Source organism: Sphaeramia orbicularis, chromosome 15 (genome assembly GCF_902148855.1).
Source record: "Sphaeramia orbicularis chromosome 15, fSphaOr1.1, whole genome shotgun sequence".
NCBI classification, from domain to species: Eukaryota; Metazoa; Chordata; class Actinopteri; order Kurtiformes; family Apogonidae; genus Sphaeramia; species Sphaeramia orbicularis.
Window position 1 is genome coordinate 9,805,912 of NC_043971.1, and position 15,017 is coordinate 9,820,928.

A 15,017-nucleotide genomic window follows, 5' to 3' on the forward strand; every position below is an offset into this window, starting at 1 on the left:
TTTGTCAGAACATATAATCATCCCAAGGCAAAGTCTTTATTTATGGCAGCGGCCACACAGAATGGATTTCTGGGCGAGAATTGTACATCAGAAATTCACCAACGAGTTGTGGATCGAGAATTTCCAAATAACCCGGGCAACGTTTAATAAACTGTGTGAAGGGCACCAATAACAAAAGTTAAATCACTGCTTGTAACTGAGACAGAGTTGTATGTGCGCATATGTGGCTGCATGGTCAGTCCCTTCCACCCATTATAGCAGTGTTTTTCAACCTGGGGGTCGGGACCCTATGTGGGGTCGCCTGGAATTCAAAAGGGGTCGCCTGAAATTTCTAGTAATTGACAAAAAAAAAAAACAATCAAACAAAAAAAGACTAATAAAAAATACATGGTGAGTTGATAGACAATCCCAATTCATAAAAAACATGACAATCTCTGAAGCTGAAGCACTGTGGTACTGCTGATCCTTCAAATGGTCATTGTGGTCGGTTTCAGATGCTGCAGCTCTTTCACAAAGTGAAGTAGAGAAGCTGTTTTTTTTCCCTACAAACCCAAAAGACAACTTAATGGGATAGAATTGTATACATATTAGGTCAGTGTTTTTCAACCTTGGGGTCGGGACCCTACGTGGGGTCGCCTGGAATTCAAATAGGGTTGTCTGAAATTTCTAGTTATTGATACAAAAAAAACAAAAAAAAACTTACAAATTTTTAGATTTTTAGAATTTTAAGATTTACAAGGCTGACAATTGATACTGAACAAACAAGAACTCAAACTATGAATTATGAAAGAGCTGCAGCATCTGAAACTGACCACAATGAACATTTGACAGATAAACAGAACCACAGTGCTGCAGTTTCAGCTTCACAGTTTGTCTTGTCTTTTATGTATTGTCATTGTCTCTCTCAACTCATCATATATTTTCATAAGTTTTTTTTTTTTTTTCAATTACTACAGGGTGGGGAAGCAAAATTTACAATGAACATTTAGTTGTTTTTTTTTCTCAGCAGGCACTACGTCAATTGTTTTGAAACCAAACATATATTGATGTCATAATCATACCTAACACTATTATCCATACCTTTTCAGAAACTTTTGCCCATATGAGTAGTCCGGAAAGCAAACGTCAAAGAGTGTGTGATTTGATGAATGCACTCGTCACACCAAAGGAGATTTCAAAAATAGTTGGAGTGTCCATAAAGACTGTTTAGAATGGAAAGAAGAGAATGACTATGAGCAAAACTATTACCAGAAAGTCTGGAAGTGGAGGAAGCAACAAAAAACGTACCAAAGCTTTTATTAAAGCTCTCAAATCCAAAATCCTAAAGGATCCAACCAAATCCATGAGAAAAATGGCAATTGAACTTGAGGTAGACAACAAGACCGTTAGAAATGCAGTAAAATATGATTTGAAGATTTAAATTCTCATGACTTTCAATAAACTAATTGGTCATACACTGTCTTTCAATCCCTGCCTCAAAATATTGTAAATTTTGCTTCCCCACCCTGTAGAAATTTCAGGTGACCCCATTTGAATTCCTGGAGACCCCATGCTGGGTCCCGACCCTAAGGTTGAAAAACACTGCCCTAATATGTACACAATTCTATCATATTAAGTCAGTGTTTTGAAGCAAAGAAGAGAAGCTGGGTTTTTTTTCCCAGGAACCCAAAAGACAACTTAATGTGATAGAATTGTATACATATTAGCTCAGTGTTTTTCAACCTTGGGGTCAAGACCCTACGTGTGGCCGCCTGGAATTCAAATGGGGTCGTCTGAAATTTCTAGTAATTGATAAAAAAAACCCAAAAAAAACAAAAAAAAAAAGTTTACTAATAAAAAAAAATATATGGCAGGGCTCAAAATTAACTTTTTAACCTAGGAGCACTGTACTCCTAACCCTAAAAAGTTAGGAGCACAGGCTAAAATCTAGGCGCACCACTATTATATAAAAAATTTGGAGAACAAGCAAAACTCTTGGCCATACCAAGTAATATTCCTATTAGGGCTGCACGATTTTGGCAAAAAAAAAAAAATCCCAATTTTTTCCTCTAAAAACTCGATTTTCGATTTTGATTTCGATTTTTGGGTAAAACTACAAAAGACAACAGAAGTCAGCATGTCGTTTTCGTGAGCAGCCCACAATGCAAGGCACTGCTCTGACCTCAAATCTGTGATGGTATCACGTGATGAACCCCCAGAAGTTTATTTTTTCTTAATTAAATCTTTATTGAATGAAATAGAGTATACAAACAATGTATGCAACAAGAAAATAACATAAGTTTGCCAGGGGGAATACACTATAATACAATGTCCAAATCAGAGCAAATCCTTATGTTTTTTATAGCCTTTTTGTTTCCAGATTTATCTAACAGCTTTAAATAAAGTTCAACATCTTTCAAAAAATAAATATTTGTTTTTGTGTTACAGAACTTACATTTGTGAATGAAAAATTTAGCAAGTAAGAGGACTAAATTAATTATTTAATTTTATTTTTATATATACATATATATATATATATATATATATATATATATATATATATATGTGTGTGTGTGTGTGTGTGTGTTGTTGTTGTTTTGTTTTTTTTTAAATTTTATTTATTTATTTATTTTTTCCTGGGTATCTGGGCCCACAGAAGTGATACCAATGTAACTCAGTGACAGGCATCAGTCGTGCGTGCGTGCGTGCGTGGACCAGGTTAATATAAGTGATCCACATGCGGTTCTGTTTAAACTGAGGGGTCCGTGCGTGGAATAGACTGACCCAGGACACACTGGAGGGATTCTATCCTGGAGCGGGTGGATGTGTGTGGGCACAGGGCTGTGTGGGCTCCTCTGCTGAGGCTGATGACCCCGAGACCCGGACCCGGATCAGAAGAAGACAGTACGGTACGGATCCGGGACAACGGAAGATGAGTGATCCGCATGCAGTTCTATTTCAGTTGCGGGATCCGTGCGTGAAGCCACGGCTTACATTACTATAAGTACTGCGGGCTCATGAACACATTTAAAGTCCGGCCACTGCACGGACTTCTGTGACAGACCGCTGTCACTGATAGGAGGAGGAGCCTACGGGAGCCCGCAAGCGCACGGCCCGCAGGCACGAGAGAGATGACATCGATTTTACGATTTCCCTTTTTTAAAAATCGTCCTAATTAAAAAATCCGATTTCGATTTAAAATCGATTAATCGTGCAGCCCTAATTCCTATATGTATTTAAGCAATGTTAACAACCTAGAATAAAGTATTTGAATAGAGTATGAAAGAAAAAGCTTACATTGACACAGGTGCAAAACAATTGTCAATGTGTGGTATATACTTTAGTTTGTTCTTGGAGAAGAAAGACGAATCACACCATTATTTGCAACAACCAACTTTTTTATTTCATGGCCTAAAGGCCCTTAGTCACTGTGGTCTGCACCACGCCTGAAGTCAGGCCTCCTTGACCTGGTGCCAGAGTGTAGGTACTTCCTGACCGCTGGCAGTGCATCGAAGTCATGCAGTGTTGGACCATCCGCAGAGATGCGCACGCGAGGGGGCGGGGACTAGATTTTCCGCTTCAGTCAGCGGGGCGTGGAGCTTGTTTATTTTCAGCTGACGAGTTACTTCTGCAGCCATTATTCTAGGCGCACATATTAATTTTTGCTCATTTTTTTATTGGCGCACTGTGCCATCGTAATCTCAAAAACAGTCGCACTACCGAAATTCTCAGGCGCATGCGACCGTAATTCAGTCGCAGTCACGAGCCCTGTATGGTGAGTTGATAGACAATCCCAATCCATAAAAAAACATGACAGACTCTGAAGCTGAAACTGCAGCACTGTGGTTCTGTTTATCTGTCAAATGTTCATTGTGGTCAGTTTCAGATGCTGCAGCTCTTTCATAATTCATAGTTTGAGTTCTTGTTTGTTCAGTATTAATTGTCAGCCTTGGAAATCCAAGCTGGACTGACTGTACATATCCTGACCAAGGAAAAGAAAATTCTCACTTTGTGCAATAATCTACACCAAGGTTATTATCATTAACGAAAACTAATGAAATGACGAAAACTAGAACTGAAAAAACATTTTCGTTAACTGAAATAAATAAAAACTATAATTAAAAGGAAAAAAAGATAACTAACTGAAACTGTCTTGCGTGCTTACAAAACTAACGAAAACATAAAAATAATGGATAAAATTCCCTTCGTTTTCGTCTTTGTCAACGTCGGATTGATACGAAAGCGATTTATTTCTCTGTAGCAATTGTAGCTAGCGACACCATACTTCACGGTCCGTCACTTCTTGTCACTTGTCGTTTAGTCGTCTTCTGGTCCCCACTCTACCTGGAAACATGGAGACTAAAGTTGGGAGACAGCAGCAGAGTCCTGTCTGGGATTTATTTGAATGCATCGGCGAAGAAGATAACAGATACTATAAAACTACAATTAATAATAAAACTAAACTAAAACTAAGCATTTAGAAAAAAAATGAAAACTAATAAAAAAACTAGTACACCTGCTCTAAAAACAAATTAAAACTAACTGAATTAGAGAAAAAAAAAAGTCAAAACTTAATAAAATTATAATGAAAAATCCAAAACTATTATAACCTTGATCTACCAGGTGTAGATCAAAGTTATAATTGTTTTGGATTTTTTGCTTTTCTGCCTCCGCCCATAATAATATATATTATATAGACTAAATGTCGTCTAAAATTAACGTTTATTTGCAACATAGTAGAGCAAACTATTGCATGATCAAAAACAAATTAATTTTAGCTAAAAAAAAATTTCTCTGTTTGGTCACCAGAAATTTGTTCTGTTAAAAATGGGGTCATGAGCCAAAAAAGGATGGGAACCATTGCGATAGAGGAAGCACATGAATGAAGAGGTGCTCTACACTGGTTACAAGCGCATATGTTTGTCCGTGTAACACAAGGAAGCTCAATAAAAATCAAGCCTTTGCACAGGGATGGGAATTGATAAGAATTCAGCCATTACTGACATCACTTATTGAGTCGCTTCCCTATTGATTCTCTTATTGATTCTCACAGGATTAGGGAATAACCTATTATACAAATGGCTTTGTTTGCCTGAACTCTTTAACGTCAAATATGCCTTAACAATTTGCATTCATTTGGAACAAACCTCATACAGCAAAGGTGTCAAACTCATTTTAGTTCAGGGTCTACATCCTCCCAATATGATCTGAAGTGGGTCAGACCAGTAAAATAATAACATAATAACCTCTGAATAATGTCAACTCCAAATGTTTCTCTATGTTTTAGAGTGAAACATAACGTTATCAAAATGTTTACATCTGAAAACTATCCTTAAAAGAAAAAATTCCTACATATGGTGTTGAGTTATTGTGCTTGATTAGGCTTACCTACACTACAAACAGTATTAGTGAAAGATACTTTTAATTTTTGGGCTGTTTTTTTCAGTTGGGATTCTTGCACAGCGCTTTTTACTTTTTTTTGTGAGTGAATTGAAACACATTTTTTCAATGACCAGACATAGTTTTATTTACAAATGGCAAAAATGACCAAAAAAATCTGACCAGAAAAATGAAATATCCTTAACTTTTTGTTTGTAGTGTACATTGTTCAGTTCATGTGTCAGTAGCTGGGTTTCCATTACCCTCAGAAATGCTCAAAATGTAAATTGCGCAATAGAAAACTGGTAATGGAAACACCGAAATGTTGCAAAAAATTGTCAAAGATCGCAAAAAAAATCTTACGCTCTCATGAGGGTGTTTTTTGAGACGTTTTGATATGGAGGTATAGTGCAAAAGTGTAATGGAAACACATTTTGCGCATTTTCACACATTTGTGCATGGTGGTTTTGCTCATGCTAAACATCTCCCCTGTACTCAGAAGAGGTGGTTCTAGTTTGTATCGGCCAATAGCCACTCGCTTTTGTGTAGGAACTGCTTCACGATGGGCAGGACAAGTCTGGAGCCTAGAGAGGTTCAAAAACATCACACAGTTTATTAAACGTTGCCCGGGTTATTTGGAAATTCTTGATCCACAACTCATTGGTGAATTCCTGATGTACAATTCTCGCCCAGAAATCCATTCTGTGTGGCCGCTGCCATAAATAAAGACTTTGCCTTGGGACGATTATACGTTCTGTTGAAGAAAGTGGAACGTCGCAGTGGCCACCTGCTGTGAACGTCAAGCCTGTTGTTTCCTTCACTGTCCACAAATTGATGGGTCAGAGCAATAGTTCCCAACCTTTTTTGGCTCGTGACCCCATTTTAACATCAGAAAATTCTGGTGACCCCAGACATTCTAAATGGAAACTTTTTTTTTTCTTTGCTAAAATTTGTTTTCTGATCATGTAATAGTTTGCTATACTATGTTGCAAATAAAAGTTAATTTTAGACAACATTTAGTCTATATAATGTAATAATTATGGACGGAGGCAGAAAAGCCAGGTGTAGATTACTGCACAAAGTGAGAATTTGATTTTCCTTGGTCAGGATATGTACAGTCAGTCCAGCTTAGATTTCCAAGGCTGACAATTAATACTGAACAAACAAGAACTCAAACTATGAATTATGAAAGAGCTGCAGCATCTGAAACCGACCACAATGAACATTTGACAGATAAACAGTACCACAGTGCTGCAGTTTCAGCTTCACAGTTTGTCTTGTCTTTGATGTATTGTCATTGTCTCTCTCAACTCATCATATATATTTTTATTACTTTTTTTTTTTTTTTTTAATCAATTACTAGAAACTTCAGGTGACCCCATTTGAATTCCAGGCGACCCCACGTTGGGTCCTGACCCTAAGGTTGAAAACCACTGGGTCAGAGACTTACCGTCGACTCTCTCTTTAAGGAAACACCACTGACTTCCCTTTACAAGTCTTCCATTCAAGGAAATATGCACAGGGGGCAGAAAGATAAGAGGAACCAACCAATTGGTAGTTCACCTGACGTGGGAAAAGACTAAACATGTATGAGCTTTGAAAATTCTTCTGTTGATCAGACAACAGGGGACAAGGTTTTGGACGAGTGTGGTCTGTTGTCTCAATATTCTTACATATGTAACAATATATATGCTTTAACCCCATTCAGTGAGTTTTTATGTTCTTGTTTCAAAATTGTGTCCAGAGTGTTATGCCACGTTTCCACTGCGTGGTATCGGCTTGACTCGACTCGGCCTTTTTGCGTTTCCATTACGAAAAAGGACCTGGAATCTGGTACCTGGTACTAGTTTTTTGGTATCACCTCCGCCGAGGTTCCAGGACTGGAGACCAGATACTAAAGCATGACGTATAAACACTGCAGACCACTGACTGGTCAGAGAGTTGTCTCTGTGACCCGCCATTTTACAAAAAACAAATGCGGAAGTTGACAGTAAATATAGCGGTAGTTTAAGCCACATGATGACAGCCCGTAAAACTACACCATGGTTTGTCGAGGAGGTTCAGATGTAAAAATTCAGCATGAGCTTGACAAGACAACACGAAGCGAGCCAGTTTATAAGCAACTCTCTGAACAGACGACACGGAAATAACGTACCGCATCGCTATGATGTCCAGGCACTGTAAAGTCTGTAGTATCCTGTAATGGAAACGGTGTCCAGGAATAAGACCTGGTACCCGAGTCGAGCCGAGCCGAGCCAATTCCATGTGGTGGAAACATGGCATTAGAAACTTCCATGACAGTTCCCTTTTCTTTTAACACATTCAGTGCAATAGCAGTTGATGAACCGACACTACAGTGGTAACACCGTGGAGGTCTGGCATCAAACTCAGTGCATCCATCCTGCTTAAACGAGCTTCTTACGAGAACTATACAGTATTTTACGAGAATTACAACCTGTTGAGGGACGGGGCTTTACTAGAACCACACATCAGAAACCAGACACTCAATGGAAACACATACAACAGTGTTGTTGCTGTTCAGCCTTGGGATCAGGACTCCACATGGGGTCGCCCGGAATTCAAATGGGGTCGCCTGAAATTTCTAGTCATTGATAAAAATGTTATAAAAAAAACAAAAACAAAAACAAAACCCAACTTACTAATAAAAAATATATGGTGAGTTAAGAGAGACAATCACAATACATAAAAGACATGACAAACTGAGTGTGAAACTGCAGCACTGTGGTTCTGTTTATCTGTCAAATGTTCATTGTGGTCGGTTTCAGATGCTGCAGCTCTTTCATAATTCATAGTTTGAGTTCTTGTTTGTTCAGTATTAATTGTCACCCTTGGAAATCCAAGCTGGACTGACTGTACATATCCTGACCAAGGAAAATCAAAGTCTCACTTTGTGCAGTAATCTACACCTGGATTTACTGCCTCCGTCCATAATAATATACATTATATAGACTGAATGTCCTCTAAAATTTACGTTTATCTGTAACATAGTATAGAAAACTATGACATGATCAAAAACAAATTAATTCTAGGAAAAAAAAAAAAAAAGTATCTGTTTTGAATGTCTGGGGTCACCAGAAATTTGTGATGTTAAAATGGGGTCACAAACCAAAAAAGGTTGGGAACCACTGACCTACAAGTACTTGGTCGAAACTGTAGAAATATTGCTTTTATTTAGCGGAAAACCAGCTATTGCAACAAGTTAGTCAACAGCTAACCACCTCTAAGTTCCCTTTCCTCCACCTCCCTCCCTCCCTCCATCCCTTCTCCTTTACCTGGTCAACAGGCTGCAGTCATGAAGCAGGGTTTCCTCCACATGCACTCCACGGTCCACCTGTGTGGACACTACATGACCGTTATGACGCCATCGCAGCTCCACAGAGGCGTCAAGGTAGGAGGCGGTGCATTGCAGGGGAAGTCTGTCGCCCCGAAATACCAGCTGTCTCTGGGAGGGAATGAGCTGGAACAAGGGCATTTCCAGAGGTCCATCTGGAAGATGAGGAGAGGATAGAACAGGAAAGTCAGCCTGTAAACCTTCCCTTCCCCCCTTTCCAGCAGAGGTAAAGTAGAGGAAGAGTGTTAAAGGTCATTCATGCATCCTCCAGAGAAAAGGATGGAGACAGGATGGATGGTTTTTAGGGTTTGGTTTCCCCATTAAAGGGTCTTTTTGAGGGGGGGGTTCTGTGCTTGGACCAAGGGTCAAAGAACAGAGAGTGTTATGGACTACAAACTGCAAAGCCCTTTCATTTGTGGTTCATTTGTGATACTGGGGTTTTATTGTATGGAAGTAAATCTGTCTCATCAGATTTTGAATTCTAAAAGCTATTGAATTTCTAGCACTGAATTTATTTGCACTGAAATTATCTGAATTTTTTTTTGCACTGAAATTCAGTATCTGAATTTTTTTTTTGCACTGAAATTAAGTATCTGAATTTATTGTCTCTAAATTCAACTATGTTCATAAATTTAGAATTTAAAAAAATTTGGATGCAAAAAAGTCAGGCAAAAAATTCAAAAGCAAAAAATTCAGATCACACATCCTTGCTGACCGTCTTCCTGCATCAGTGTCACATGACCAACCTAATGTAACTTGATTGGCTGGCTGTGGGTTCGACTTGAGATAGAATCATTGCTTATCCTTGGTGTCCCGTATGTGTGATCTGAATTTTTTGCGTCTGAATTTTTAGCATCTGAATTTTTTGTGTCTGAATTTTTTGCATCTAAATTTTTTGCGTCTGAATTTTTAGCATCTGATTTTTAGCTTTTGAATTTTTTGCATCTGAATTTTTTGCATCTGAACTTTTTGCACCTGAATTTTTAGCATCTGAATTTTTTGCGTCTGAATTTTTTGCACCTGAATTTTTAGCATCTGAACTTTTTGCACCTGAATTTTTAGCATCTGAATTTTTAGCATCTGAATTTTTTGTGTCTGAATTTTTTGCATCTCAATTTTTTGCATCTGAACTTTTAGCTTTTGTATTTTTTGCATCTGAATTTTTTGCATCTCAATTTTTAGCTTTTGATTTTTTGTGCCTGAATTTTTAGCGTCTGAATTTTTTGCATCTGAATTTTTTAATTCTACATTTATGAACATAGTTGAATTCAGAGACAAAAAAAAAAATTCAGATACTTAATTTCAGTGCAAAAAAAATCAAATCATTTCAGTGCAAACAAAATCAGATAATTTCAGTACAAAAAAAAATTCAGATACTTAATTTCAGTGCAAAAAAAATTCAGTGCTAGAAATTCAACAGCTTTTATAATTCAAAATCTGACGAGACAGATTTACTTCCATATTATTGCCCATTTCTACCAAACTGATGTCAAACCCCATGACCACAACACATTTTCTTAAAAAGAGCCAATTTCAGACATTTAAGTCCTGCTGTTCAGACTTCTGTTGACTTGCCAGGAGGCTTCATATCAATATCAACACATCCGCAAACAGTATTATAGGAATTAAACTCAGTGATTTCGACAAATGAGACCACAGGAGTGCGCAAATACCTGAAAGCGTGTCGTACTTACAGTTAATCTTATCTTACCTACTCACATGTATGCCCTCAAAAAAATTGTCAACACACAAACACATTCAATCAAGGTCACACACACACCTCCCCCGTCATTCCCACATGTTGTTGCTGTGTGAGATGAACTACGACTGATAAAGGAGAACAGCCTTGAGCGCTCCCCTGGACTCTCCTTGACTCCTTACATGTTCACAATGGAAACCTGCCTCAACATCAGTGATAGGATTACTTACCTAGCAGCTGGCTAAGTCCCCAAGCTTTTTTTTTTTTTTCTGTTTTGCAAGAAAATACGGCTATGATAAGGTTGAGATTAGAGGACAAGGGAACGTGTTTAAGTCCAAAAGTCAATGTGTAGAATATAGGAGATTTAAGATGAGATCGACTTAACCCATGAAGACCCACACTGTAAAAAAAAAAAAAAAAAAATCTGTAATTTAACAGGATTTTCACTGTTAATTTTACAGATTTTTCCTGTATTTTTAAGATACAGGAAAATATCAATGAAATGACAAAAATAGACTGTGATTTTACACGTCAAATGTAAAATAACATGAAAAAACTGTAACTGAATAACCATAAAATTTCAATTTTTTAAAAGAATTTTCTTTTTTCACAGAAAAATACAGTTAAAATACATTTGCAAATGTATCGTAATTTCACAAGTATTTCTTTTCTATTTAGAAGATTAAACTGTTAATTTAAAGGTTAATACTGTTAAATAATAATAATAATAATAATAATAATAAAACAAGATAAAATTACTGAAAATTATGAAAACTGCAAATTTTTCTCTTTGTTTTAGTGTAAAAAAAAAGTTACATTACAAAAGAATATTTACATTTATAGACGAGCCTTTTATTAAAAAAAAAAAAAAAGTCAATATATGAAATGTCTTAAGAGAAGTATGTGGAATTTTAATAATATTCTCCCCGTTATTAAATGTTTTGTGTATTTGTAGATCCACTGTGATCGCCAAGTTGTGATTCACATGTATAAATGATAAACTAAGGCGTAATATTGTTAATATTGCACTTCTTTTTGTTAAGAATTTTCAGGTTGTTCATATTTGTTCATGTTTTGTTCAAGTACAATTCGTACATGTAAACATTTTCCACTCAAAAGTTCTTATCCTATTATTTATATTATTTTACTGGTGCGACCGACTTTACAATGTAAAAAAAATCTGTAATTTCATGGAATTTTCACTGTTTATTTTACAGATTTTTACTGCATTTTTAAGACACAGGAAAATATCAATGAAATGACAAAAATAGGCTGTGATTTTACATGTCAAATGTAAAATAACATGAAAAAACTATAACTGTGAATAACCATAAAATTTCCATTTTTTAAAAGATTTTTTTTTTCTTCACAGAAAAATACATTTAAAATACATTTGCAAATGTACTGTAATTTCACAAATATTTCTTTTCTATTTATGGGATTAAACTGTTCATTTAAAGTTTAACACTCGAAAAAAAATAATAAAGTGAGAGAAAATTACTGACAATTAACCATAAAAGAAGTATTTGTTCTGTAAGTTTAACATGATTTGTTTGTTAATTGACAAATATCTTGGGTAATTACGGGAGGTCTCACAACAGAAATGTGGAATAAATGTATTTTTGTGAATGTATAACATGTATAAGCACTGATAAACTGTCCAAATACAGTTTTTAATCAGTGGATTGTACACCTCAGTCTAATTGAAAATTATTTATATTTATAGGTAATTTGATTGTTTTAATTAATTTTACATGAAAATATTCTTTATTAAACATTAAAAAGTAAAAAAAACAAAAAAGCAAAATCTCATGTAAAGTTAGGGCAAAAAAACTGTATTTTAATTAAGGAAAATTACCGTATTTTTATCAGATGGTTATTTTCCGTTATTTTACAGTATTTTTTCAGCACCCCTGCTGTCGGAATAATACAGTTTGTTTTACTGCGTTTTTTTTTTTTTTTTTTTTACAGTGCAAACAACCGCCATCAAACAATATCGTCTACTAATCAAAACTGTTTAATATCTGCTGATCCACTTATCCTATCAATATATATAAATAATTGGTGTAAAATACAGTTCGTCATTTTTTCAAGGTCATCAGATATGAGCCATCTGGATGTTAAGAGGCTCTGTAGTTACCATGGAAACACCGTCATCTTCTACAACATTGGTTTTCCAGTAAAACCCATGGAGTTGGATCAATGACAGTGGATGGACATACTTGTTTTTACATTCATTTATCAATATCTTTGCTGAAAAAGTCACTTTTAAAATCAAATATAGGAAAATACCTGATTTTCACTGAAAAAAAGGCAAAATACCAAGGAAATTATTGTAATAAATGGTGATCAATCGCTTAAGAAAAGTTAAATATTAAAAAAATAAATAACAGTGAATGGACATGGATGGATTTGCTGAGAAAGTCACCTTTTCTTCAGTTTTCTCCGGTTCTGAAATAGAAACCCTCAACTTTAATCTGAGCTTTAATGAACATCTATATGATCAGTAAATTAAAAATATGAAAATACCTGATTTTCACCAAAAGAAACGCCAAATTCAGAAGACAATATTATAATAAATGGTGATAAATCACTGAAGAAATGTTCAATAAAGAGAAGAGCTGGGTATTTATGGGTTGAGAAACCATCCTCCATTAAAGTGCGGATGATCCATTCCAGCTGTCAAGTCACACTCCAACAGCTTTCTGTTTCTTACATATAAAAACAATGACGAGATATAGTATGAAGACATGTCTGGAAACCTAATCTAAAAATGTCACATGGACTGTATAGAAAACACTAGAGGTTGAAGTGAAACACCGAGTCAGTTGTGTTTTTGTCGACTTTCTTTTCGGAGGCCAAGAATTTCATGGATTTTATTAAAAAAAATGCTGATAAATTACTTAAGGGTTAAAGAGGTCATATTTATCTAAACCCACTTTTATTAGTCTTTGGTTCATTTATTTGCGTATTTGGACTCTAATAGTTCTAAAAGTTTGAATTTGGACCCTCCAGGTGCTGCAAAGCTATCTTTATATTCATTTTGGCAAAAATTGAGTGGATTTCTACGACCTGTTTTAATTCCTTCTTAACCCTTTCATGCATACTGGTCAGTACAGTGGACAGTTATTCTCCAGCTGTTCTCTTGCATATTCATGGGTTTTGTTGTTTTAGTTTCGTATCATCCAACACAACACCATCACATACACTGCAATTCATACCATGACTGTAACTTTGCTTTTCTTTATAAACCTGATCTGCAGAAATATGTTTTAGTGTAAATCAATAGCTCATTGTTATTAGACTGTAATTTAAAAGTTTTCATAATCAAAAAGTTTCTTTTTTTTTTGTATATTATCTTCATGAAGTGAGTAATAACTAGTATTAGAGTATGTTAAAATGTTAGAAAACATCAGATTAGCAGCGTGAAAAATGGTTTTATTTCATAGTTTTCACTTTCTGATGATTTTTTTTTTGCCTCAAAAATTAAATGCATGGTGTCCAGCTGAGTGGACATTTTTGTAACTCCATGAAAAATAGGTTCATAAAAAAAAAAAAAATAAAAAATTCACTTGCATTGTTTTTTTCATGCCTAAAAAGGAATAAAAACACTCAGGAAAAAAAAATCTTGACTGAGGTTCTCATAATTCATGCATGAAAGGGTTAATTTGTTACGTTTTATAACTAGTTACATCACAACATTTGCACATATAAGGTCAAGACTTCCCACCAGGGGTGTCAAACATGCGGCCCACGGGCCAAATCCGGCCCGCTGAAGAGTCCAATCCAGCAATCCGGAATGAACTTGGATAGTGTAAAAATTACACTGAAGACATAATCAACCAAGAGTGTTGAACTAGTTTTAGTTCAGGTTCCACATCCAGACTATTGTGATCTCAAGCAAAATAATAACATAATAACCTCTAAATAATGACTCCAAATTTTCTTCTTGGTTTAATGTGGAAAAAATATTATGTTATGCCTATGAATAATGACAACTTCAACATTTTCTCCTTGTTATAGTGCACAAACTAACATTAAATTATATAAAATATTTACATGAACAAATTATCCTTTAACAATAAAATGAGAATAACCTGAAATGTCTCAAGAAAACTGAGTGCAATTTTAACAATATTCTGCTTGTTACTAAATGTTTTGTGCCTTTATAGAACTGATCCATAATGCACATGTATAAGTTGAGGCATAATATTGTTAAAATTCCACTTAATTTTCTTAAGAAACTTCTTTTTTTTTTCAGATAACTCACATTTTTTGTTGTTTGGATAGTTTGTAAATGTAAATATTTTCATAATTTAATGTTTTGGATTTTTTTTGTTTTGTTTCTTTTGCACTGAAACAAAGAGAAAAAAATCGGAGTTGTCATTATTTATGAGTTATTATGCTATTATTTTTTTGGTCCGGCCCACTTGAGGTTAAATTGGGCTGAATGTGGCCCCTGAACTACAATGAGTTTAACCCCCCTGCGTCCGACGAACATTTCTCCAAGTATGGCATAACACTGGTCAACAACAAATTTATTGTTTAAATTTTTTGAGCTGATTTAGGATAATTTTGGTGTGCTGAATCCAAAAATCACATTAATTT

The 15,017-nt window shown here is 35.4% G+C and overlaps 1 protein-coding gene across 2 annotated transcripts in view; it reads right to left on the bottom strand.

The window, feature by feature from the left end:
• adgra1b (adhesion G protein-coupled receptor A1b) overlaps positions 1-15,017 on the bottom strand; it is a 667,465-nt gene that overhangs the window by 476,948 nt on the left and 175,500 nt on the right. For both annotated transcript variants that reach the window (XM_030155759.1, XM_030155758.1), the window contains exon 7: positions 8,652-8,865. In XM_030155759.1, coding sequence (XP_030011619.1) covers positions 8,652-8,865 — 214 coding nt within the window. The remainder of the gene's footprint in view (positions 1-8,651; positions 8,866-15,017) is intronic.